The sequence below is a fragment of the Strix uralensis genome, chromosome Z, assembly GCF_047716275.1.
Source record: "Strix uralensis isolate ZFMK-TIS-50842 chromosome Z, bStrUra1, whole genome shotgun sequence".
Lineage (NCBI taxonomy): Eukaryota > Metazoa > Chordata > Aves > Strigiformes > Strigidae > Strix > Strix uralensis.
The window spans coordinates 85760181-85787533 of NC_134012.1; the positions used below are offsets into that span (position 1 = coordinate 85760181).

General features: G+C 39.9%; 1 protein-coding gene across 2 annotated transcripts in view; it reads left to right on the plus strand.

Moving 5' to 3' along the window:
- Positions 1-13475: 13475 nt before the first annotated feature.
- Positions 13476-27353, plus strand: part of OXCT1 (3-oxoacid CoA-transferase 1) — a 100135-nt gene continuing 86257 nt past the window's right edge. For both annotated transcript variants that reach the window (XM_074855192.1, XM_074855193.1), the window contains exons 1-3: positions 13476-13710; positions 16309-16417; positions 18472-18562. In XM_074855192.1, the coding sequence (XP_074711293.1) occupies positions 13627-13710; positions 16309-16417; positions 18472-18562 (284 nt within the window). In that variant the 5' untranslated portion in view covers positions 13476-13626. The remainder of the gene's footprint in view (positions 13711-16308; positions 16418-18471; positions 18563-27353) is intronic.

Below are 27353 nucleotides of genomic sequence, written 5' to 3' on the forward strand. Positions count from 1 at the left end.
TTTTTTCTCCAACTTTGAATAGCACACTTCATGAACTTCAGAAGTGCTAAATATCTTGCATGTTATGAGGGGAAAAAACTAAGTTTTAATTTTTAACAAAATCTTGCTACCACCCCACAGCAAATCATCAAATTTTTTATGTTGTGTAACAAAAATGCTGTATTTAACTATATTGCCTCTCTAGCTTTCTCCATCTCTTTACGTGCCTGGAGAAAGCTAATACCTCAGCATCCTTTGAAGTAATGTGTCATGAACTCAAACAATATTCTGGATTTTGTTAGCTTGACTATCTTAAAAGAATAATTCACTAAAGACATTTTCCCTTTTTCAAGTCATATATCTTGAAAAAGCTATAGTTCATTCTGTTAGTGCCTGTGTCCCACCAAAGAACCTAAAAATAATAATAATAAAAAAAAAAAAAACCAGGAAAAAGGAAAAAAGTGTCATTTACTGGAGTACTTTAGGTAGTGAAAAGCTGTCTACTTACAGATGTTTTTGCTGTTGCATGTGTTATGTCTTAGGAAAGAGTTGCCAAACAGATCAAATACAACAAAAAAGTAAAACCTAAAAGGCAAAATTGTGCTTGCTTCAAGAAACAGTTTGATTTCTAGAAGAAATCTCTTAATGTTTTGGTTGCATAAGTATTGCAATTTATTCCTGTGTAGTCCATAGCCAGATAAAATTTTTCATCTACGGAACAGCTGTGTTAACAATACCAAAAGTATTAGGGTAGTTAACCATGTCATACCTGAGAGTAGAGGAGATGGTGCTTTGTGTTTTAAGTGAAACACAACACTTCCCATGTTGTCAGTTTTGGGACTGAAGAATGTCTGTGCATTGATGAGTTCCCTTCGTCAGATCCTTTGCTTGCTTGGTCCTGTCCTTACTTCTCTATTTCAATACCCATCTATGATTTTGTGTTGCTTTCTTAGTTGCTTTCTTCAGAACTAGTCAAGGGGGCAGGTGGGTTAGCCCTTAATAGTGAAGGAGATGTCATCCAGCTTTCAAGATGTCTCTTGTAAAAAAATTTAAAAATACCAACAACAAAAAACAACCAAATAAAGCAAAACCCCCAAACTGTTGTGTTCTGACTCATTTGATAAAGGAAGTGGTATCTTTTTTGCTTTCCGTGCTTCAGGCACTGCTGCAGCTTACTTTAGCTGTATCTGTTTTGAATGCTAGATGTCTATGCAATGACTTTTTCCCAGAAATTGTTATCCACTCTTTCTTTAAATAATCTGGTTTTGACCTTTCTCATCAGTGGCTGAGATGGAAGAGGTGCGTTTCTGTTAATACCAAGCTGGTAAAATAGAAGCTGCTACAACTGTTAAAAAGAGGAGGTGATGTCCACTTCTCTGAGGAAGAGGGCCTGACAGATTTTCAGTGGGTTTTTAAAATTTATCTACTTCCCCCTCCCAACCTGATTTTGCCATGAAATAGCAGAAGACATCTCTAGTGGCTTTCAAGCATTTTTCTTGTCTTATACCCTATATACTCCCTGTTGGGAGCTTGTTTGCAAGGAACAGGGCTGGCAGGACTTAATGGCAAACACTCAAGAGACTGCAGAGCCTGGAGGAGCAGCTGGGCTGAGCTGGGGTGGGGTGCTGCCTCCTCACTGCAGTGGGCAAGCCCTTGCCTCCCCCTGGGCTCTACCTTGCTCCTGGCTGGAGTGGCCTCTGAACAGCCCCGTGTCCACGCCTTTCTCAAGCTGTATTCTCTCTGGCACTAAACCCCAAGCTGCATTTCATAGTTTGTGGAGCTACTGTGCTAGTCTTCTCCCCACACCTTGCAAAGTGCTTTGGTCTGAAGACTGGTAAAAGACCGGGTGTCTGATTGTTTGAGGGAACAGTGACCTCGGTTTACATTTATTTTGCTTTTGGATTATTACAGAACCTGTTTGGATTATATCATTGCGAGATATTTGAAAGAGAATGGCCTGATTTGGGGTTTGCTACCTCTCATTATTCTTTCCAGGGCTGGGAAACCTTAAAATTCAAATTCTCAGAGCTTCACACAGAGATAAAGTTTCATCCAGTATTTTTCTGGAAATTTTCCATGTTTAAGAAGAAACACTTTTTCTGGGTGAAACTTGACATAAATTCTGTTGAAGCAAGAAACTGTCTTGCTCCATAGAGTTACTTTAGGGAATAGTTACAGTACACCCTCAGGTGAAGGGATTTGTGTGGGATTTGTGATCTTTCGGTGCCTAGCACTAATAAGGGAAGGCGTAAGGTGTTGGCTGTGTAGGGACAGGCTCTGTTCCTAAATTGGTGGAAGCGCAACAGGAAAGGTGTTGTGGTGTGTAAACAGTTGTGGTTGGTGGATGGGGGAAAGCTGTGATGATTTTGTCCTTCGGAGACAAGAATATGGCATTGCCACAACTCTGCTGTTATTTTGGGTTTATACATAAATATATCTCTGTGTGTATGCGCATGTATGTATACATGGTGTGAATATAAGGTAGATTCTGTAGATTGCTACAGTAGATTCTGCTGCTTCTTTCATTCCAAACCACATATTCTTTCTGTCCTTCTGAGATCTGTGTGTGTAAATTTGCATGCTGCTAGCAAACAGACTGGTTGCAACTATACACTTTGGAATTATTTTTGCCCTGTGGTATTTCATCAACACTTACTAACTGTCTTGATGTATGTAACTATGAAACTGGGCTAGCCTGACATCTCTGAATACCTGAAAACTTTGAACATATTAGAACAACTAATGTCTTGGATATAGATAATCTACCTTTGCTTTACAAGTTCTGTGACATCTTTTATTTCTGAAAGTTAAAGAAACAATATTTAAGCACAAGTTGTTGTGTTGTTATGTTGTTCATCTGTATATTTAGTATTATCCAAAGTAGGAAAATGTTTTTAGCTTTGATTGAAAATATAGAATTGTCTAGAGAAAGCAGCTTTGCACAGCAATGATTGATACATTTTTATCATTATTAGCAGCTTCAAGAACTTTTAAGTTGTGCAGGTTGTGCAGATTTTCTTGAACTATGGCACGTAAGTGAGGTGATAATGAACCCATACTAATTCTTGGAGAAGTAGCCAAGAGAAATTTTTTTGGGTTCAAGTGAACCGTGTATGTTCGTAGAATCACAGAATATCTTGAGTTGTCAGGGATCCATCAGGACCATCAAGACCAACTCCCTGCTCCTCGTAGGACCACCTGAAGCTAAACCACATGACTAAGAGCGTCGTGTAGATGCTCCTTGAACTCTGACAGATTTGGTGCCATGACCACTTCCCTGGGAGCCTGTTCCAGGGACCGACCACCCTCGGTGAAGAGCCTTTTCCTAGTGTCCAACCTGAACTTCCCCTGACGCAGCTTTGTTCTGTTTCCTCGTGTCCTGTCGCTGGTCACCAGAGAGAGGAGATCAGCAGCTCCCGCTTCGCTGCCCCCCGTGAGGAAGGTGTAGACTGCCATGAGGGTGCCCCTCAGCCTTCTGATTGTGTGTTGTTTTGATCTCTAGGAAGAAAGCTGGAAGAAAGAGGCTTTGTTTTCAGCAAATTAGTCGTCTGACCAGAAGTTACTAAGCCTTATTAATGTTTTTAAAAAAAAGAGGAAAAAAGAGGAAAAGAAGAAAGGGAAAAAATATATCCTTTTGGGAATAGTGTGGAGGTGGAAGTAGTTAGTAATGGAAAAACTGAATGGAAAGACAGAGATGGAAAAACTAGATTGGACCTGATCAAACAAGACTCAAAATATGTCAGACATTATGCCTTATCTAGCAGATTTCCAACAGTTTTAGGGTCTGTGGTCAAAATTTGTCTTTGAAATGAACAGAGAAGACATCATGGATATTAATACAGATGTACTTGGCAGCTTGCTTCAAGTCCCGTAGAACCGGGGATAAATTATAATACTGTATTTGGTACAGCATCTTAGAATGACACTGACTTACTATGATTTCAAGAATAAGTGTATGCCCTTATTTTGCAAGCATGAATAATGTATGATCCTCATAAATTTTTATAGGTATTTTAAGTGTTAGACATCTGTCTCTGAATTTAAGACGGTAATTATAACTGAGAGATGTGAGTTGACGTAGGAAAGATGAGATGGGCTTATTCAGCTGTGCAATAGATTTCACAGATTTATTTAATCTCTGGTAAATTACTTAAATTAGGGATATATTTGTAAAATGTTAAGTAGTAATGGTATATTTTTGTTAGCAAAAAAATGAGAATTGACTTCTCTAGTGTTTTTTTGTTTAAGAAAGTTACAAACTTTGATAGTGTACAAAAGCTTAACTACCTAAATTAGGGACAAATTCCATTTTATTGGGTGTTAGTGTGAATTCAGGATTTGATCAGAATTTGTGTACATGTGGTGGGCATTATGCTGATTTAGCTATCTTAGAAATGAAACTTTTCTGTTATGTATTCTGTTATGGTGTACCTCTAGTAACTAAGGAGCACTTTATAAAAATCCAAGGTACTTGCTCTTTTTACTTATTTATATGTATTAACGACATTTAGTCATGCTTGTCTCCTGTGGGTTTGAGTCATAGAAGTTTGCTCAAAATAAATTTGAAGTCTGCTTCACATCCATCTTGTTTCATTTTGTATGAGCTTTAGTGAGGAAAGAGGTGAACTGAAGGGATGTGCCAGTTTCAGTCGGTTTTGTAACTCACCTGGTCAGAGCTGCCTCAGTAACAACTGGATTGTTGCACTTTGTCTTAGATGTCAGACTTGCACCATAAACTGTGTTAGTTGAGGATTATAAGAAATGTTGTTTATATAAATACTTGAGGGAAACTGAATTTATTAAAATGTGTAATAGAATATTTGGTCCTTCACATGTCTTTCCTCACTGTATTCTTTGAATCAAATATTTCTGCTCTTGAAAATAAGCAAAAAAATATTTGTGTTTATGCACAGAAACTATTAAATGAGGGTCTTTATTTATTGTGTGTGAGCTTCACGAGTTTGTTGTATCTAATAATATCTGTAAGAAAGATGGTCAATATTACGGTATTAGCTTTCAAATGTTCCTTGGATTCACAAAAGGAGGCACACGTTCTCTCTTCCACTGTGTGTCTTTGCAGTTATCAGGGAAGGGGTTGTAAAACTGAAATTTCTTCAGATTAGTGCTAAGAAAGTGGAAGATAGTTACCAGAGATTTCCTCCATCTTCACAGGATTAAGCGCTATGAAATGATTTCCAGAATTCAGTGTCACAGGGATATTGTCATAGCATTGAATAAGGAAGTATCAAATTCAGTCAGGCCTCTTAAAATAAGGCTATGTATTTAGTCTGAAATATATCAAAGACAGAGCATTTGATATTCATCCCATGGATGCCAAATGTTAGATCAGGACATAAGGCTGATCTGTAATGGAATTTTACCTTTGTGTCAATAGATGTGAAATATATTTATTCTGGAGAGGCATGTGAGTGCCAACTATTAGTAGATATTGTAGGTGTGTCATTGTTTGCCTAGTCTTGCATGACCGTTCTTTGTTCTACCTGCTTTCTATTCTGTGTAGTTCAGGTGGTGCCCTGACAAAATATAAACCAGCTGCTTTCTTACAATGTGGTCACCTGCAACTGGGACAACATGGTACCCAATTTGCATTTAAATAGGTTCTGAACATACAAGATGATTTAGCAGTTTGGTTTTTGGTTATTAGAAGTGGCATGCACTGAACTTTGATGTTGGAACTGCTCTCTTCTAAAGTGACCTCCCTAGAAGAAGGGAGCATTAGAGACCGACAAATAGGAACTGATTCTTGCTGCTTGAGGGAGAGCTCAAGTAGTTTCTTTTTAAAAAGCAAGTATAAAGTGTACAGTCTTCTGTAAAGGAATGAAACAGTTTACTTGCAACAGGCAAGGAAACCTGTGTTTTTCTATTATATGGTTAATGATCAAAGAATGGTATGTACTGTGGATGCCTTCATCCAGGAGAATGCTTGTGCCTGTCACATCTCATTAATGGGCTCCTGTATGTGTCAGTCTGGGAGAACTTGCTTACAGCAATTTTCACCCAACTGTTACAGATTACTATGTATGTAATTTAGTGTATTACTTCACAGTCGACTTCTAGCTAATGCAGAAGTAATATCATTTGGTCAAACAAGTAACGAGACTCATACCCCTAACTGCATGTTCCCATCTTTAATTGTATTAATCCTAGAGTCATGCGATAATTTGGTGTGTAAGGTCAGCTCACTTATCTGACTGAATGCTGCCCATTTTTTCCACAGACCTAGTCTGCAGTTGAATCACCAAGCTGATCTGGACGGCTGTAAGATGAGACTATAACTTTCTTCCAAAGCTGTAATGTGTAATGTACTCTCAGAGAACCTTCATCTGACTTTTAGTAAAGTTTTATACCACTGTAAGAGGTTTTATACAGTTAATTCCATTGGATTATAGCAAAATTAAATCTATTAATTGGGGTATTGTATTTATGTAGCACTTAGTGTTAAAGCTTTTCCGGTTCTGGGGTTTCTCTTGAAAACAAACAAACAAACAAACTAACATTCCCAAAAGGATCATGAGATGGATAAGAAGCAACGTGTACTTGAAAATGCAAGGGAAAGGTGTCCTGTCCTAGTTTGGCAAGCATTTCTCTTGGAAGAGTGCAAGTTTAAGCGCTGCTCTGCTCTCTTGCCCCTTCTTCCCACTCTTTATGATGCTGCCTTTCAAGTTGTGCTTGTGTATCTTTCAGATGAACATGGCTGGGAACCTCATCTGTGTTAAAAGCCTCCCCGCTCCTTTTCCTGTACTATGGTTGAATGTTCAACCATGCAAATGCATGTATTGTCCTTGCTAGGGCAAGAAGTCCATGTTTCTTGTACATTAAGCATGCAGTAGGATGTGAAGTGTCTGCAGCGTTCTGGTTAGCTTGCTGTAAAGCTGCTACCTGGGAGTGTGACTGCTGAGAGTACCCTCTTGATCCTATGTTCAACCAAATACCGTATCTTTCAAAGGCGTAAGAAAATAAATATAAGCATGCTGATTTGGAAGACCTGTTCTTGTCAGAGGTAATTCCTCTGTTACAGTGCACAACTGCTGGAGTGGCAAACCATGATAATAGTAATCAAGGTTTTACCCTGTGAGGTAAACAGGAAATCCAAGATTGTTGACAAACTTTAATTTCTGTTGTGGATAACTTGCGAGCTGAGTGAAATTCTGGAAGTGCTTGCTTCAATTTACTAACAATTTAAATGCACGACAGCCAAAAAGCATCATATTTAACACTTGGATAAATAATCTAGAATCATGTGAATTATACATTCCAAAGGTACTTTAAAATTATGTGGGAATCTGAGACCCTTTTAGCAATTTCCATAGAAATTACTTTCAACCCAGTCTTTCTGTTTACAACTGCTAAAGATCTCTATGCCAAACTCGCTACAGACGTAGCACCTCATTGGGGCCTACTAGTCTTAAGTGAGGAGGGACATTGGTGCTGGAGGAAGACAAATGTCAAACTCCTTGAAGCCCTTTCAGTTTGAGAGTTCAGCAGGATGCCATGGACTGTCACCAGTGCGCTCAGCATAGTCCAGTTTTTAACAGGGATGTTTCATGGTAGCGATGTCAGTCTGAAATGATTGTGTTTCCTGAAGATCTGCAAAACGCCAAAAGTAGACTACAGAAGTCTTCAGTGAACGGTTAGGGTATGGCTTCAAACTGGCCCCTGAAACAAACCCTCTGGATCTTTGACGAGACATTTGGAGCTGATGAAATTGAGAGCAAGAGGCCTGAGAGCTTTGCAACAAGCAGCTGTGTGCTTGTAAATGCAGGGAACCTGCTGCTTAGGCTTAGCAGGCTTCCAAGCTCCTTTTGAGTATGTATTTGTAGAACCAGGTTTAAAATCAGACAGAGGTACAAAAACAGGGGACAGCTGAAGGAAAACCCCATATGCTAAGACTAACTGATTCTAAGAGGCCTTTTAAAAAGATGGACAAGTGAATGGTAGGTGTTAATTTTAAATCACCTTACAAAAAATTTAACAAAAGTTTCAGATTTTGGCATATATCCCAGGTAAAAGTTGTTACCTTCCTTACTAATTCTTCTGTTCATTTGATTGTGACTGAGAAATGAAATGTCACAGGAAATGGCTGTCTGCTTTTTGTATTAGATGTGTAAGTTTTAGACCACTGAGAATATACAAGTCATTGATAAGCTGCCTTCTGTAGGGAGGAAGCTGTTCTAAACTCCAGACAGCTGTTCCTTCAACAGCTGGATGGACTAGAAGAACTAGGCAAAACAATTCAGATGAGAATGGACCAGCACTTGGTTTTATCAGTGCACAGAGGGAACTGGCTCCCTAGTCAGTGGATGATAAATTAATGACAAGGGCTTGGACTGCATACGTGAGTTTGCATACTAGAGTCTTGTAGCTAAGAAATGGTGCTTGCCAATTAAGCTTCACACCCATGAAATGGATGGCAAAGTCCAAGTTTCAAAGAGGAAACCAGAGTTAGAGGTGAAACTTGCAGGGCAGGCAGGTGTTGCTTTTCTTAATTTCCAGCTCTGGCGGCTGTCCTGTAGTCTTATTGTACAGCACTAGCCGCAGGGAGGTATGGGGTGGGGTATGTGTGGGTGTGATTTGTTTGCTGTGTATGACATCTATAAACAGAGTTCTGCATTATCATCTTAAGGCTCTGTATTTGTTTTTGTAAGCTGTGTATCAAATACAAGGAAAAAGATTTCTTCACCAGTAGGCCTCCTAGGTTCTGAGTTTAAAGTACATGCTGTTGCTGATGAGGTTTGTTTGAAAGTACCCTTTGTAGCTTATTAATGTAATGTTGCATTGCAGAATCCGGAAAAGCCTGTTACAGTAGTGCTACCAAACATGAACTGACTTGCAGTGTGACAGAAATTCCTGTTTAGTTTATTGTTTCTTTTTCTGTTTCTTTTGTGATGTTTACCTTTACTCTTTTACAACACTATTGGTATGGCGTGTAAAATAACCTCATTCTTTCAGCTTGGCAAGCGCTGGAAAAAAAAAAAGACTTCCCTGTTCTGTCACATTCTTGCAGCAAAAATTCCTGACAAAAATTAGAAGAGATTAGTAGTGTTTTCTGAGTAAGAATTTAAACCAGCCTGCATAAGTATCAATACACAAACATATGGAAATTGTGCAGCTGATGTCTGCAAATATCTGCTGTATTTTTGCCTCATTCCTGCTGTAAAGGAATGATAAGTCACTTATCCTTTCTCCAGAACTAGTAAACATACTGACTGTCATTGTTGCAGGTTATTACACTTAACTGATTTAGACAGTATTGATGACAGTTACTAAATATGCAATATATGAACATGAATAGAAGTGCCAGGGATCATGCTGAGTAACAGACTTTGTGGTTCTCATTAAACAAAAATGACACCTTAATTTTAAGTACTGTATAATTACACCTTGAAAGTACCGTGGTTTTGAATTGAGGTGCAGCATTTGCAGTGGACAGAAAGAAGTTCTGTATTTTTAAGAGTACCGAACTGAATTAATAATTGTAGATTTAACTGCTGATATTTCAGTGTGTATTCCTCAGTGCTGTCGAGGTTAATATGAGAATAATTTGCTGCAGAAACCTTTAATCTCCAATTTTGACCAAGAATAAAATGTTCAGTGGCTTCTAAGAAGTTCTACATAGCTGCTTATCTTAGCTTGTAATAATGGTATGATAGTCTGACATGATATAGAAACTTCTGTATTGTTTATATGAAAGTAGGGCATCCTGCCTAAAATATGAGACTGCTATCATGGAAACTGGACTAGTGTGAGACAAACAAAAAATATCCTCCCAGATTGTTTTTCACAATGTGGACCTCCTCATCCAGTTAGGTTTTTTTAAATTTTCTTAATTATTTGAGCTCCTATATTCTGCTATGACATTTATTGTAACAAAAATAGTTGACTTTCTATTCTCTGCTCAAGAGTTCCTTCAGGGATAAAGAACTGCTCTTACCAAAGGGTTGTTGGTTCTTCCTTATTATGTAGCTTCAGGATCCTTTCATAGTTTGGTAGCCCCTTTGATCTTAAGATCAGGACTGTGAAGAGAAAATGTTGCCAGAGTTAGCTGGCAAAGGGATTCCTCAACAGCTCCACAGGTTGTTTCCTTCAAAAATCTTGGCTCTGTGGTTCTGACATTTGCTTTGCATTTCTACAAGTGTCTAGAAGATGGATTTTTTGTTTTTTAATTTGTTTTCCAAATTAATTTTCCCTTTGGTATTTATATTTAATTATATATGAACTTTCTTTTGCCAAATCCCTGCAATTTTTTAACATGTATAGTTCTCATGAGACCTGTAAATATCCATTTTTCTTTGTAATGACCTTCCTTTCAGTGGAACCTTGTTAATAAGTTGAATATTTAAGTTCACATGGCTTACTAGTGTAATCATTGGTGATGCAGGTGACAGCTCTTTTGTCTTCCCCTACTTAAATATATTTCCTGTAAAAGCTGTGATTTGATCTTAAAATTGTTAAACATACTGCACAGAAGCTTGTAATTATTTTTATGGTCTTAGTTGGAATATATTTATAATTATCTAATGCCTCTAGGTCTGTATCATAAGTTTTATATCCTTCCTTTATTTGTTTTCCCTGTAGTACTCCATTCTTGCAGTAACATGTACATGCTATGAAATAGTCTTTCAATTTTCTTGACTTTCCATCCCATAGCAAGGGAATCAGGTTCATTCCACTTTATCCAAAGATGTGTTTCAACCGCTCTTAAATGATTAATAAAAAAAATACTTTAGTATTTTGAGTAATACTCAAAATTACTTAAACACCAACCTTTTGTTTCAGAACTGGGACTTACTAACATGTTGGAGATAAGTTTAGGTGTTCTGTATGTGTTCCAGTTGCTGCATAGTTTAATGAGCTTTCCCTTTTGTGTGGTTCCACATACGATTTTAATGCCTCAATAACTGAATTTTCTTGCCAAATTCAAATGGATCCAAAAGAAACACAAATTGCTAAATTTTAATTAGCTAAAATATGGGTCAATATGAACAAATTTTAAGAAATTTGTCTAGAAACAAAGTTGTTCATCTCAGAGTTCTGGTTCCTCCCCCTGTACAGGTAAACCAAACATATAAAAATAGCCTGCCTATCTGCTAACTCGGTGGTGGCTTCTTTGGGAAATATTAATTCACTGTATTGGAGTGCTGACTTTGACATCTTATTATGCTTGGTAGTAGTATAAGTAAGCTGGTTTTATACGGTGTACATAATGATTAACCTGTGGTAGCTCCAGAATGCCTACCTGCTGACTTGTTTTTGGCACCAAGGGCTCAAAACTCTCCCACTACTCATTTGTAAGTGCTATTGAAGTGTTTGACTTGCATGCTACCAGTTACGTGATTTACTTCAGTGAACAAAATAAGATCATATTAAAAATATTCTTGATCATTTAGAGACTGGTTTCATGTTGGCTGTTTAGTTGTAGTCCTTGTTGTATGAATAGCTTTAAGACATCTTAAAAATTAAGACAAAGTAGGTGATCCACTACCGTTTATAAACTACTCCAGAACAAATTATGTTATCTACTTGTTCAGTTACGTTCGAAGCTGTTCTAAGCCAAAAGGGGCTTGCAGTCCCAAGCATGTGGACTTTGCACAATTTCTTTGGAATAATTGTGGGTTTAGATAATCCATAGCACCTGGTAAGGAAAAGTTATATTTCTCTAATTTCCTAGATCAGAAACTATAATTTAAATAAGCAGAATTACCAGCTTTGCATAATAGATATTCCAAGGAGGAATTAATATTCATGCACTATACCCACTGCATGCAGTTAGCCCTCTTCCTCCAGTATGCAAGGAGGAATGCTGTTGGAGTCCCAAATAGTCCAGAGCGATGCAAAATAAGTGCTAGCTGGGTATGTAACACGTAGTCAAGAGTGAACGCTTTGATAAGTCTGAGAATGCACACTGTTGGTTTGAAGGAAGATATTATTGAACTGAAGATAATAAACTTTTAGACAAGTTTTTTAATGCTTAGAGAAATTTTTTCATGAAAGGAAATGTGACTTATTTACATATCTATATGAAATTTAGGTAGAACTGATGTTCAGAAATCCAGTCCTGTAAAAAACTTTTCTGCTGCTGCTTAGTCCTGGAAGAATACAAGCTATGCCATTACTTTGTTTTTCAGTTCACTAAGCCCCTGTAATTTGTATCTGGAACTGCCTGGAACTGCCCCAGACTTAACTGACTAGCTAAATAGGGTGAGTATCTGGAAGAAAACCCAACCCAAAACCTTCCCAACACTGTAGGCGTCTCCAGCAACTTCACTGTCATCTGCAAGGTTTGTCTGTTATGTGAACTGTAACTCCAGGTACCACCACCTTTTAAAATGAGTAAGAGAGTGGCATGGCAGGGGCACAGACCAGCATCTGCAAGGCTGGACCAGTGCTCTGAATAAATTGGACTGTTTGTGCACAAACACTTTGGAGACTGGCAGCACCCTTTTAAACCCTTGGCTTCCTTGTGGTAAAGTGTCCTGCTGTGTGTTCATACTGCAGTGGTTAAGTATAGTGAGGCCAGCAACTGCGTTGGAGACAGCCTGGAAACAAGATGAGGAGCATCGTGACCTGCAAGAAGTGTGACCTCGCTGTCAAGTGTGTGAGGGGAATTTCCCCTTTCCTGCATCTAAACAGCTTCTCACATTTTTCTGTGAATCCTTCGGTTCCATCGGGCATTGTTAGAGCATGCACTGATCATATATTTTTAGAAAGCGTAAATAATCGCAGAGGCATGCTTTGAATTTTCCTTCTAGCAGCAGCAGAAATGCCAGCAGTTCACATCACGCGGCTGCTTAAACAAGTCTACATCTATTCTAGTAACATTTTCCCACCCAAACATAGCATCCAAGCTCCCTGTGGAGACCACGTGCTTACTGGAGCCTGGCTCACCCTGAGGGCTACGCATTGGAAACTTAACCATTCAAGGCCTCTGTCCTTAGTTTAATTCTCGTGATGTTAGTTCTCGGTCACAAAGTGATAGGACAGAAATTTCAGCCACTTTAACTTCACAGGGAGACATCTGCGATGGCACACCTAAGTTGTCCGTCTGTGGGTTCCGTGGTGCATTAGAAGGAAAACAGGAAAAAACCCTGCTCTTTACAACTTAAGTGGCTGTAACATTGACGGGTTTGACGTGCGTTTTCCGTGCGTCTGAGGGTTTTTAACACCACCACTACTGCTGGGTCGGGGGTATCAGCGGGCTGCTTCTGCTCCCCGAGGCTCCCGGAGCAGGGGCTGCTCCCCTGCCTGGCCCCGCCGCCGGCCCCCCCGCGGGACAGCGCCGGGCCGGGCTCCCTGGGCTCGGCAGCCGCGGGGCGGCTGGACAGCTCTCCCGCGCCCCGGCCTGGGCCGCCGCCCCAGGGGACGCGGCAGCGGCGCGGCTCCCGCCTGTCCCTCAGGCGTCGGCCCCCCCCCAGGCGGCGGCCCCGCCTCGGGCGCAGCCGACGTCAGTGGGCGTCAGAGCCGAGCCCCCCACCCTCCCTCCGCACGCGGGATCCGCCGTCCCGGCCCGTCCCGCCCGTGCCCGCCCCCGGCCCCACGCCCAGCGTTGGACAGCAGCAGCCGCCGCCGTCGCCTCGGCCCGGCCCGCCGCCCCTCCGCTCCCCTCCCCGAGAGCCGCGCAGCGCGAAGATGGCGGCGTACAAATTCCTCCTGCCACCGCTCAGCCGCCGCATCCTCCTTCCCGCCGCGCGGGCGCGGGCCGCCGCCGCTGAGGTAAGGCGAAGCGGCGGGGACAGCCAGAGCCCCGGGGCCGCCGCTCGGCCACGCACCCCCACAGCGGCCGGCCTCGCCAGTGGCCAGCGCCCTCTCCGCGCCTCCCTAGCCGTCGGGCCTCGGCCGCCGCCGCGCCCGTCCGGGCAGCGGTGACCTTGGCAGGGAACCCTCCGCGGCGGGGCCGCCTCCGCCGGGGCTCGACGTCTGCGGCGGGCGGGCGAGCCGGGCGGGGCCGGGCGGCCGGAGCCCCCGCGGGGAAGTGATGGGTTTCGTTTTGGTTGGGTTTTTGTTTGGTTGTGGGGTTTTTTTTGCATGAACGCGACGGTTTTGCCCCAGGGAGGGCCGCGGGCGCTGCGGAAGGCGGGCGGCGGGGAGGAGGACAGAGCGCGGCCCTGGGGCAGGCCCGGCCCCGGCGGCGGGTTGGGGATGCGGTGACCTTGGGGGACCAGCCCGGAGGTTTGGCTTTGAGATGTAATTTTGTTTCCCCTGCGTTTGAAATCGCAGCACAGTTACAGTGTGTTCCTGTATATTTCAGTCTTGCTCTCACCGCATCCGTCTTTCCTAGAGGTGTGGGCAGGGAGAGTGCAGGTGGGTGAGGGCAGCTCCCCGGCCGCCCCGCCGTGTTTTGCCATTCATAAACGTGTGGAGTTCAGCAGTGCAGCTAGTTCGCTTGCTTGCTTTGCTTTTCCTGGGGAAGCTTTTGCCAAACCTCACTGATCTAATGGTTTCCAGCCCACGTGTAACCATAGATACGTTAATTTTTTTGTCTCTTCAGGCGGAATTGTTTCTGTGGCTTTTCTTGTTTTATTTTAGCTGAAACAGCTCATCTACTCTCCTTCTCATGCCTGTGTTTACTCTTCCTGATGTCTTTATGGACAAATAATCATAGCTCTTTCAGTCTTTGTTTTGTTAAGTTATATTTTGCTCTTCTATAAAATTTAATTTTGTTGATGATTCTAGGAGCTCATATACCCCCACTTCTCTCTTAAACCTGGGCTGCCAGAATTGCGGCCAGCTCTGGAGGTCTTAGCTTGCTGCCCTGGTGTGCAGGGCAAGTGTGGGTGATCGCTGGCACCTCGGCTCCTGGAAAGCCCAACTGCAGAGTGAGTGGCTTGCAGCCCTGTTGTACCGGGGATCACGAGGCTGCCGGCCCTTAATACTCATTTTGTCACTTGCCTACTGAGTGCAACAAGAAGAGATGGTCTTTTCAGCCTTACTGTCATTATGAAAAAATGTTTCTGAAAGAAATAGTCATGGTATAATTGAGCATGGGGAAGGGTCTTTTTCTCACCTGGCCCTGTTCCTTATGACCCACATACCGAATTATTTTTTTTTTTAGCCCATCAGAGCAGAGGAACATCAGTATGTCCATTGGGAAAGAGATAAGCCTCCATTCAGAAAGGTTTTCTTAATATTCGATACGAACTCTTGCAGCCTTAATTTAATTTAAAAAACGCAGTTATAAAAAGGCAATTTGTGAGCCAAAAAATATTGCCCTGGTTGTAACTGGACCTTAAGGCAAGTCTTTAGCAAAGAATTAGGGTATTGTCTTTAAAATGTGTGTAGATGAACTTGTTTATGATTTATTTAGTCATTCTTCTCCCTCTTTCCCAGTACAGAATTTCTCACTCCTGCTATCAAATTAGAAATATAAACACTAGTAGGTAGTATTTTAACTTCCAAATACTCTCAATTTATGGAGACTGTGTCAATGTAGTGACTTAAATGTAAATTGCTCCTGGTGCCTTGAGAGTACTTGATTGATATTAATGAACGGTAGTATTAGTGGGAAATATTTAAAAAAGAAAAAAAAATAAGGGTGACCATGACCTAAGAATATAATAGATGAGTTACAGTGGTTACCGTGGAATGGCTTAGCACTGTGAAGTCTAGTTTTGGGGGTAGGATTTGTATTGAGTTCCCTCTTGCCCTCCTTATTTCATTGGTATGTTAGAGTCTCCCTGATTCTGGGCTGTTCTTCAACAACACAAGAGCTCTAAGATTGTGTTAGGAAGCTAGGGGAAGGTTCACTCCATTGAAGAGAGTCTCTGCTTACTATACTGCCAGCACGATGCTGTGCTTCTTATTGTTTGTTGCCTCCACTCAAATTTTGTGGTGGTGTTGGCTCTCTGCTTCAGCAATTTCTGATTATGTTTAGTGTCTGGATACCTTTGAAGCTACAAGTAGCAATATATAGGTTAGAGCAGTCTTTGGGTTGCTCTAACGCATGCTGAGGAATTGCGTTTGTGAATTTGTTCACAGTAAATCACAATGTGTTAGTAGTTTATGATGGAATTCAGAAATCTAAAATCTGTTTGGATATTGTCAAATTGATGCAGCTTACATTAAGCCTAAAGCGTTCATAATACATATGGATGCTCTAAAATATGAGCGGTGTGGGGGATAGAGAGACAATAGAGTCCTTGTTTTGGAGACCAGAACCCTTCTCTGTCACCCCCACCCCCCCATATTTAGTGTTTACAGTAGCAATATCTTTTATATATTTTCTCCCTTATCTAGCTGGAGGGTTGGTCATCATTATAAAGCTACTATGTAATGCTTTTATTCATTCACTTGTTTCTTTTAATGTTGTTCCAGATTTGTGGATGCTATTTTTCTACCAGCTGTCATCGCAACACCAAATTTTATACTGATCCTGTTGAAGCTGTAAAAGATATACCCAATGGGGCAACTATACTTGTTGGTGGTAAATATTTAAATTCTCTATGGATGAAATCACATGTTCTGTTAATGAGATACTTTTTACTGTTTTACCATGTTTCTTTTAATATTAACTAATTTGAGAATCCATATACTTGTATATGGGTATTTTAAACAAGGGATTTCCTACTCTGCTAATGAGGGGCAGACTCTTTCAGTGAGAAAATCCCAGTTTGTTTTTTAGGGGAGGGAAAGAGCCTCAGAAAAATCATTAGGTTTTTTTGCCCCACTAAGTGAACTGTAAGACTTTACTTGGGCCAATTTGAATGCAGAAAATCAGCTTGGGCTTTTTCAAGTTAGCATTGTTATCTCGGTGAAGAAATAAAATCTGGTTTGATTATTTTTATGGTAGCATTCTCTGTGTTCTGTATCTGACTAGTTGCCGGGTCTCTGTGACCTTGGAGAAATTGCCTAACCTGTTTCTGGCTGTAGGAAGTGAAGATAATACTTATCTGCATTACACTAAATGGTTATATGTAGTATTTCCAAAAGAGTCAAAAAGTTGTGTCATACTGATACAAGGAAATAATCACCTACTTTGCAACTTATAGCAACTTACAGCAACTTATAATGATTTCTGAATATTGCTTAATAATCCTGCTTGCCCTTACCAAGGGCTACTGCTACTGTGTTCATCAAAACAAAGCAGTTTTCTGTGGAAACTTACCAAGAATTACTATGTTCAGCAAAAATAAGAGACAAGTCCTTGGAAAGCAGATGTGCTCTAGCAAGTTTAGTCTTTGTAATGGATAGATAGCCATGTATGGGTCGTAGAAATTAATAGAGTGGTGCTTTTAGATAAGATAGAGGTGGTAAACCAGCGGGAACCACTCTTGTTATTCAAGAAATTGGCTAAGAGAATCTGCGCATGCTCTGAGGGAAAGTACAAGGAGAGAAAGACTACGAGCCTTCCTCCAAAAGACCCCCAAAGACGCCCCCCAGGAGGCAATGCGCAGGTGCAAAGATAACATAAACTGCTGACACCAGCCTCTAGAACTAACCCAGCCTTACTCATGCATATGTATGTTTGTGTTATGTAATCCAATGAATATGTATATCCACACTCTATAAGTTTTTCGTAAAATGTGCTGTGGGTGTGCAAGCTTTGTGGAGAATCCCCTTGCACCCTGGCGCCGGAGTAAACATACCTGCTTTATAACTCTCGGAGCTGTAGAGTCTGTTTCCGCAAATCAATACTGACTTTCACTGTGACTTGAGCTTTTGAATATTCTAGATATTTCCACAATTTCATCCTGTTCAATCTACTGAAAGAAAAGCGGTATCTCTATTTAATAGGTTATAATCAATTTTTAGTATTGGAAGTAGTGAATTTAATGTTGTAAAACATGGGAAACCTCACTGGAGATGTGTAATGAGGCAAAATGCTTTCTAGGAAGAATTATTTTCTTGTTGTTGTTGGAACAAAGGATCTGAGGCTAAGTGGTTGGGAAGGAAATGGTAGTAGTTGTAGTGTTAGAGCCTGGCCTAAGACTGAGGTGCCTCAAATGTGGCATGGTGTTTCATTTTAGGCATACTGGGTTCTTGCATAATAGGTAGGAGCATGAGGCAGCTCAGCCTGGGTGGAGATCTGGGTTACTGCGCTTCCAGTTACAGGTCTTCCTGAGACTGTTAAAATTCACGGATTTCTATCACCTAATTATAGGCTAACCTATATGGGAGAACTCCTCCCTCCTCCTGTTTGACATTGTTATGTGCAGCAAAGAACTGAAGGTTAGCTGGGTAGAAAGAGAAGAAGGAATAGGACAGTCAAGGTCCTGGAACCCTTCTCCAGAGGCGATTTGTGTGTGAGCAGACCTCTGATGGTTAAATGGCTTTCATCCAAACTGAGAAGCATCTAGTGACTGGGAGACTCCAGTACTAGGATGCAACTCTTTCCAGAAGTGTTGGTTTATTTAGTCAACTAAGGAGCTTGTTCTACTCAGAAAAGATTTTTAATTAAACAGTACACATTCTCAGACTTCTGACTAGTCTGTGTTCTTTCAAACACTTTTTACATATTCAATTTTTTATTTTATGTAGGTTTTGGATTGTGTGGGATTCCTGAAAACCTCATTGGGGGTTTACTGAAGACTGGAGTAAAGGGACTAACAGCAGTCAGTAATAATGCAGGGTAGGTATTCATATGTCTGTGGTTTAATAAGTGCAGACTAAATATTCCATTCATGGGAAAGGTCTGTCTTACTTTTCATCATAAGAATTTTCATACTAACCATACAACTTTGTTTTGAAAGTGTTATTTTTGGAATGAGCCCAGAAAGTACTGTATGTATACTGTATATATACTCTGCTTTGTCAGGGAGCAATTGTCACTGTTGTAGATGGTTGCAGTTATGTGTATTTATATATATTTAACTGGTTGACTGTAACTGAAAATTCTGACTTAGATGCTTTAAATGTAATATCAGTGATTTGTGTGTGTGAAGTTCTAAATAGGGATTTTTTTTTTTCTGACCACAGTTTGGTGTTTTCTGACCTTCTTATTGTAATTCTGTTACTTTAAAAAAACCCCAAACACCACAACAACAGTGGAGAATATTTATGATAAAAGGATGGAGAGCCTCTTTAATGCGTCTTGGAAGTTTTGTTTTATTTTTTAAAATGTGTTCCTATTGAGAAATTCATGTGGGTTTGACAGTGAGGATAATTCTTTTATGTATAATTTCTCAGCTTCTCATTAGGGCTAATTTTTACACAGGCTGTTCATTGTAGTAGACTCCACAATACCTAACAATCTTCATATAAAGAAATAACTGCAACTACTTCTGTTGAAGGGCATCAATAAAATAGAAATGAAATGAAATAAAAATACTGATATGCAGAATGTAATGATTTGTATTTGAAATCAGCCTGGTCAATAAGTCTTAATAGTCTGTTCCTTGCAGTGTTGTTGGATGACTAGCATCTGCAGGTGACTCTAACCTTGGTTCAGTGACTTACCCTATTAAATATCACCTTCAGCAACATAATAATTCAAGTGTAATTTAGTTCATTGTAGATTTAAAGAATATTGGAAGGCAGGTGTGTGTCCCTTTAGCAGATTTTCTTTGATTGGGGAATTCATCCTAAACTGTATTGTATTGTGAAATAAGAGTTTTCTCACAGCTAGATGTACTGGGGTTACACAGCCCAGTTGGTACAGAAGATAGTTTGTAAGCATTCTTTCAGTTTGTTGTTTGGGGTTTTTTTTCAATTTTTTTATAATGTTGCTTACTTTCAGCAAATAGTAGTATCTGTGTTACTACATTTTCTGTGAACTTTTTGCTTTTGAATGCTGTATTTGCAGTGAAATAATAATAATAATGTGAATTTTGTATTGTTTTCATGGAACTTCATTAATGTTTGCAATTATGAGCCACTTCCTTGGGTTGGAAGTCTCCCATGTGTTCTATAGAAGCCCAGCCTTTATCCAACTGCAGAACAAGAGCTGTAGGGGGAAAAAAAAAAAGATCACTGGGAAACTGTTTTCTTCTGTACCTATGTTAGAATAAAAGAGACAAGTTTATGTGATCCAGAAAGGTTGTTTGGGTATAAAGAACTTTGTTCTTCATACAAAATGAAAACAGATGTTAAATCTTGCTCTTTCAATTCCTCCAACCTTGCCAAAGAAGTGAATTAGGTGGGATTTATCTAATAATGCTTTGTGCTATTTTCAGCTGCATCATTACATCTCCCATATACTTTGTCCATAGATTTGCATCCCAATCTGTTTTGGTTTTAACCTGACTGTATTTAATGTAAGTTAAAACCAGAATATCATTCAAGAACCATAGATTTAGTTTCTACATACATATATATATTAGTCTAGGCTTCTGAGGCTGAAGTTCACAATATGTTGATCTTAATTTTTTTTCAGTGCTTCATGCTTGCCATTGCACATTCATTGGATAACAGATATGATTTGTATTGGTAGTGGGCACATACACAGTCAAACTCAAGCTCCTTAGACTCTTGTGGGAAACAATTTCTGCTGGATGAGAAAAAGGAGAAAGAGACAGAAATAATTTTGAGTGGAAAGTTCAATCACTTAGAGATCATTTCGCTCAGAGTAGAGATCAATCACTTTCCTCCCACTATTTCTGAACAACAGACATATATGTAGATAGATTGCACAGATGCTTCTGGGAGTGAGATGAGGGTCTGAATGTGAGAAAGAGTGAAAAGAGAAGCATTGTGGAATAGTATGGAGAAGATGACATTTTGTATTGTATTCTGTATATAGTTGGTGGTGTTACAGGTTAGAATTAATTTTACTTATAATAATGCTACCTTTCCTGAAAATTCTTTAGACTTTGAGGCTGGGGTGATTACTGTAAAACGTTTGGTTGCTAGCAGGAAAGCAAAGTTTAGTTTGTTTTTTCTTGAAATTAGTTTTCCATGAACATTCATGGAAGTCTGGTAAACTCCTCACAGAATAGTATAATGATTTGAAAATGCCTGAGGGCATCTAGGCTTTTCATGAAGTCTGTTTTTTAAAAATCCTGGTTTTGTTCTCATGTTGAACAGTATCATTTATTTTGAAATTAAATTAATAATAAAATCTAGTCTCATCTATTGTTTTTATTTGTTGTATTGCAGTTATGTGGAACTTAGGCTGCTGTAGTTTGGTAGGGTTTGGGAACCAGCTTAAAGCACAGATGTTGTTATTAATAAAGTCAGAATCCTCATCACAGTGATTGATACTATTTAATCATCTTTGAATATGATGTCAAAAAGTATAGTGATATTATCAACTATTGCAATATTAATAAATTGATTTAAAAACTGAAAGTAGCACAGCAATCATATACCCTGCAGCAGTAGTATTTAAAGGGTGAATTGTTCCTGTAATCTCGAGATGTTAGTTACTTTGTGGAATGAGTAATTTTTCACTTTCCAAGTTGCCCCAGGATTCAGTATGTTTTGCCTTGGTGCTGTTGTGCTGCAGTTGATGTCCTGCTGTGTTTCATCTTCCTGACTGCAGCTGTTTTCTCCAGCTCTTCCAGCAAACGGGGGGTAATTGGTTGTGGTTAGGTGTTCTCATCCTGCAGTGGGGTTAGCAGGGAAGTTGTAATTGGAGCAGGGAAGTATACGGACAGGCAACCTATTCTGGAGAATATGCGTGAACCACAAAATGTGGTACAGAGCTATCTATTCATAACTAAAATAGCAGCAATGGAGACAGTGCTTCACTGACATCCAGGGGAAGGCATTAATTAGGATGTTCTGAACTGCTCTTACCAACTCTTTTAGCTGGAAAGAAGGTTCAGCCTAGAAATGCTTGGCAGTGTCTGGAAATAACTTTAAAGGAGTAGGATGTTCACAAGTTCACGCCTTACTGTTCTGTGCTGCAGTGTAGCAGGAGGGAGATTCCTCCTGCAAATTCTCCTTCAAATCATGTAGTTGCTGGCAAGTAAAGTTCTTGTTTTGGCCTTTGAAAGGCTTGCCAAGTACAGGTTGTACAGTAGTCTATGGGGTGCTCTTAGGCACCCTAGTTGGAAACACCATACTGCTGAACTTACTGTCTGTTGCGGTGCATTATGGTAGTGCATATCCTGTGTGCTAGCTAGTGAAATGGCACCTTTAAGAGTAGTTACTCTTTTGCCAACCCAAACAAGGCAAAGTGTTTGAAAGGGAAGCAGTACAAATATCCAGTATCTCTGGTATTTGCACAACTTGCTGCAAGGGAAACTGGAGCTTATGAACCAGGGAGATAGTGAAAGATATCATGGTGGGTGGGCGTGCTTCTAAAATACAGCCTCTCACACCTTCCCTTACAACTTGTTTTGCTGATGTTGTTTGTATTTTACATACTTTCTTGATGTTATTATAAGCCCTTTAAATTTAGAGGATTTTGTCTCAGTAAGCTACTAAGATCCATTTTATTAAATTTTTGCTGCATTATTTAAATTTGGTTCACTCCACATGTCAGTAGGTCCTTATTTTAAACCTCGATTCAGTAAATTCCTAACATAGCTGTGATTAGTATACAGTACCTTCTTGCACATGGCTGTTTTTTCATCTGATTGTGACTTTGTGGTATCCTGTTGCATACTGATTTCAAGTTACAGTGGACTTGGACATTTCAGGTTGGCTTACACTAAGACTTCCCTAATGCTGGCTATCAGACCTGTTGTTTCAGGATCTGTGTTGCAACAAAGACTGTGTCCTTGTCAACATAGCCAGATATTTAAAATGAAAGTTTAAGGAATTGGCACCAAATTATTATTTTAATGACTTTTGCTTAATGAAATGAATAACTAATTTTGGCTATAATCACATTCTGAGATCAACACTTTTATTCTGTCTCTACCACCTCAATAGGCTGAATATGTACTTGGTAAAAATTAAGTCCATTACCTGTAGTAGCTGCACATGTGATTTGACTGTTGTATCAAATGAGCTACTTCCTTCTGGGCTTTGTCAGCTTTTGAGACTTAAATATGCATTCTTTTTGAATGCAGTAGTGTTGAACAGTAGGGTTTCACTTACAGTAAAAATAGAGAATTCACAGTTAATATCTTAATTGCTAATCACCTGGGTGATCATCTAAAAGGAGACTGACAGCACACTGTCAGATTATCACAGATTCAGACTGTCTGTTTAAAAGGCATTACCAGCTTTTTGAACCTTTTATCTCTGTGCTCTTTGTGAAGAAGTTCTTTTTATGTTACAATGTTATGTATTAGTAAGGAGAAAGTGGCATTGAGATAAGCATTTGAACTGTTGGTCATGATGCCTGAGTGCACTGTTATTTAGTTCTGTTGAACATAATACCCTTGTTATCCTAATGGGCTATTTGTAGTTGCCAAATCTCCAGATAAGGTCCTACTCTGGCATCAGATGCAATGGTAAACTTACTGCACCCCATATTCTAAAGCACCAAACGTACTTTTAGTTCTTAACAATTAAATATTTTGAATTTAAGGCAGGATTGATAAATGTTATGTATGTTAAGGTTTAAGGTTATCTCATTTTTCAGTCATTGCTTTGAATTGTATGTTTCTGTTAAAAAAAAGATGTCTGCCATCTTTTCCACAGACTGTTTGTTCTTTCATATGTAGCTCCTATGGCTTAATTCCATCCTTATTATTACTGTTTTATATATATATGTTACATTCCATCCTTACTTTTATATATATATGTTAAATATATATATATTTATATTACTTATGTATATTTAAATATATTAAAATATATTGTTAGGTGGAACTTGCATTCCAAATTCACAAAAAGTTGAGAAGTTTTTTCACATAGTATAAGGTGTCAGGTGGTTTTAATGGCATGAATAGACTGAAAAAGTCTATGAGGGACTGGGAAGAAAGCTTCTATATGCACAAAGATAATGATCAAGGTGATGCTCAGAGTATCTTACATTGTGTGTGTCATTTTTGTATATGTATAAGAAATCCTTTAAACATCCCAAAGTAAATATACTTATATACTTATTTACCAATGAGGTAAAATCCTGCATATGGCAAGTTGCCAAAATAATGAGGCAAGGTATATAAGACATTTCCAGTGTTAAGCTGATTATTTGAAGCAGTTTACTTTTTTTTTTAAATCATCTCCATTTTTTGTAAAGAATCTAATCAGATGCTTTATTACAGGTGTTAAATTGGTGAAACTATGAACTGCAAATCCTTGAAAATCTGACCAGGTCATCTTGCTAATTTTAGTGTAGCGGCTATTTAGGATTTTGGCAGGGCGAATTGCACTAAACTTTGCACTACATGGAACTGTTGAGAAATCAGCTGTGCAGATGACTTTCTGGTTGTAATTACAAACAAAGACAAAATAGGCATAGAAGTCAGTGTGGTCCAGAAACTGTGTCAACTTGATTTTGGAAAAGTGACAATGAAAGTTAAATCTAGCTTTCAGCCAGGAGACTTTTGAAGTATGATGCATTCATGATGGAACTGAAATATTTATTGGATTAAGTCTGTACCATATAGCTTCGCTGTGAAGGAGAAATATGGTAAATTTTAAATGTTCTGAATAAAGTTGTTTTATTTGTTGTAATAAAAACACAGTATGCCATTTCATAGCAGGAAGGAATGTGGAAAGAGGAGACCTTGCCACTGATGTAACCATGCAATGTACAGTACCTGTGTCCTTGTCAAAAATTACCTGTCTTTGCAGCCTTTCAATGGGCTTGGCCTATATGCCTGCATCCATCATTCTTATAGGAGTGGAGCATCATTTTTGAAGAGAATGGTGGAGGAAGAATACTTCCATTTTGCTGTGAGGCTGGAACTGAGATGAAGTTATTGGAGCAGAGAGGACAGAGTTCCCCTAGGAAGACTTCAGTAGTGGAAGAAGAAGAGTGCAGTGCAAACACTGCAGAGAAGGAGCAGAGGGAGTTTAAGGCTCAGTCATGCTCACTTGCATGCAGGGCTTCATGATTCCCAGCAACTGTGGCCTCCCTTTCTTTCCTTCTTTGTCCCCTCAAAGTGGAAGAAGTCACGGGCTGCTGAGCTGAGAGAGATTCAGTGCACTCTTTCTTTTGTTCTTTGCCATGGGCTGAAAAGGTGATGAGATGGTTTCTGGGAGCTGTGGCCCACTGCTTTCTTTTCTGTGCTACCTCTTCCTTCTGACCAGGACTGCCTTAGCATGTGGCAGTACCCATGCTTTTCTCTTCCTCTTTTCTTGGTGACCTTCCCTCAGAGAGCTTCTGTGTCTCTTTTCTGCTTTCCATTAAGCAGTTCGCATTAGGATAGATGGGAACATGTCCTAGGAAAAAGAAAAAACATGACTGAGGACAGTGTCTCAGGAATCAGTAAGGCAAATAAACTTATGACTCTTGTCTAATTTGCCTTCCTGTGAGCTGAATCTGTTTTCCTCTCCCTGTTAGTTGACTCCCATACCACATCTTGCCCTCATTCTGTGTACCCTGCTGGAAGTTGGGGACAGAAAAGGAGGAGAGATTATCATCTGAGCTGACTCAGTGTAACGATGGGGGATTATTGTGGGACTAGTATCACTGTTAAGAGCCAGCTGGAAGACTGGGGAAGATGACTCATCAAGAACTGTTATGTGGGTGATAGTACACATTTATTTTACCCTTCCTGTTGCTGCAGTTTTGTTTGGTGTCTTCTGGCAAATATCATCTAGTAGGCATCTACTAATTTTATGCACAAAGGCTATAAAGGGTCACTTTCTGGTGCTGCCAGGATTGTAATCTATGATTGTGGACCTGTGAATGTTCATCACTAAGAACTTGAATGGTATCTTCAGCCACGTACCTTCTTTCATGTTGATAAAGTTTCATGCTATGCTTAGGCACCCATATGGACCTGAAAGCTTAAGGCAGCGTTACTAAGAGATGCCAAACAGGTAGTGATTGATACATTCCTTTTAGTTGGGAACCATATCTGGGCTTTCCTAGGAAGTGTGGACCTATTGGGAGACGTTTGCATGTAACTTGGAGCAGATCCTTCTGAAGACTGAAAAGCTGATGTTACGAAGTAAAACAGACAAGATGAAGCCCCTTTTAAGTGGCGAATGATAGAGGAAATTGTTTCCTTCTCCCACTCCTTTCTTGCCAGGAAAATTTCTAGCTCTGGAACAGGTCCATTTGTTATCAAGTTTCATGCATAGTTGTGTGACACTTGGACCTGCCAAATGCCTAGAGAGATTGCTTGTCTGTCTCCAGAAGCTGACTGGTGTCTTTATATAATGCATTCTCCAGTAGTAGGACCAACCATAAATATGCTTTTTTACAGCAACAGCAAGTTGCAGGAAACTCTAGTTTCTGCCTGAGGTTGAGTCTTACCCTAGGATTCTTACTGTATGCTTTTCTTTCTCAATCTATAGTCTTTAAGGGTGATGCAGTTACCCTCCCATACTTCCAGTCCCCAAATTATGAGAGGAAAAGGTCAGGTAGGGCTCATGTTGGCTCCTCTTTAGCCATCATGTTTTTAATTTTTCAAAAATATTCATGTTAATCTTTCATAACCAGTGACTTCTGGTCTCAGTGGTATCTCTCAGGAATATGCACTGCAGGTTCTGGAGGATCTCTGAAAAACAAGTATAGAGGAAGATTTCTCGCTAAGAGATGTAGAATGAAGCCCTTATGCTAACTGATGCTGCTCACCATTGTTTTCCAGTGTTCCCAGTAAGGGCAGCCAGTCTGTCCTGACCACCCCCCCCCTTTTCTTAGACACCTACAGATGTCTAGAAAGACAGAGAGAGAGAGAGAGTGTAATTATCTGCTTTTACTCACAAAAACCCCAAAAGCCATCTTAAGTCTCTTGCCAGAGCAGTGTGACATTCCAAGTCTCCTGTTTTTTCTGCGTAAGAATGCAGATTTCTATTCCCTACTTCATCAGGCTGTGTAGGGCTTGTTGGTGTGGGAAGCTTTTATCAGATTGGAAACGTGGGTAATCTCTTCTTCCCTGTAATGCTGTAGAATGTGTTTTGCTTGAGCCGCCAAAGAGAGAGGTCAGAGCTGCAAATTACCATTTATCTGGAGTGCAACATGGACATGTTGCTTTTGATTAATTCCAGTATATTTGAGATATGTGGTCTAGATCTGGCTGGGAGTCATTGTTGGCTAATTTTTTTATTAGGTAAACATTAGTTTTGGACAGGAAGGGTTTGTAGGTCTGAGAGGACAAAACAATAGGAAGGAATGTGTTACTAAACAACCAGACTTCCTTCTTGTACACATCAGTAGAATGGGGAGCTTGGGTGACCTACGTTCTTGATGAGTGCCAGCTTAGATCTCTTTTCCTGTATGTGTTTCATGTATTCTGTTCATTCATATTTTACCCTAATACAGGATGGAGAAACTTCTAGAAATCTTAACAATTTTGAGGGCAAAATAATGCATTCTCTGTCTATCATTAGTGTGTACTTTCCCTCTTCCGATGGCACATGTAACAACTATATCAGCTTCCACCACGCCTTTTTCCTTCCTATCT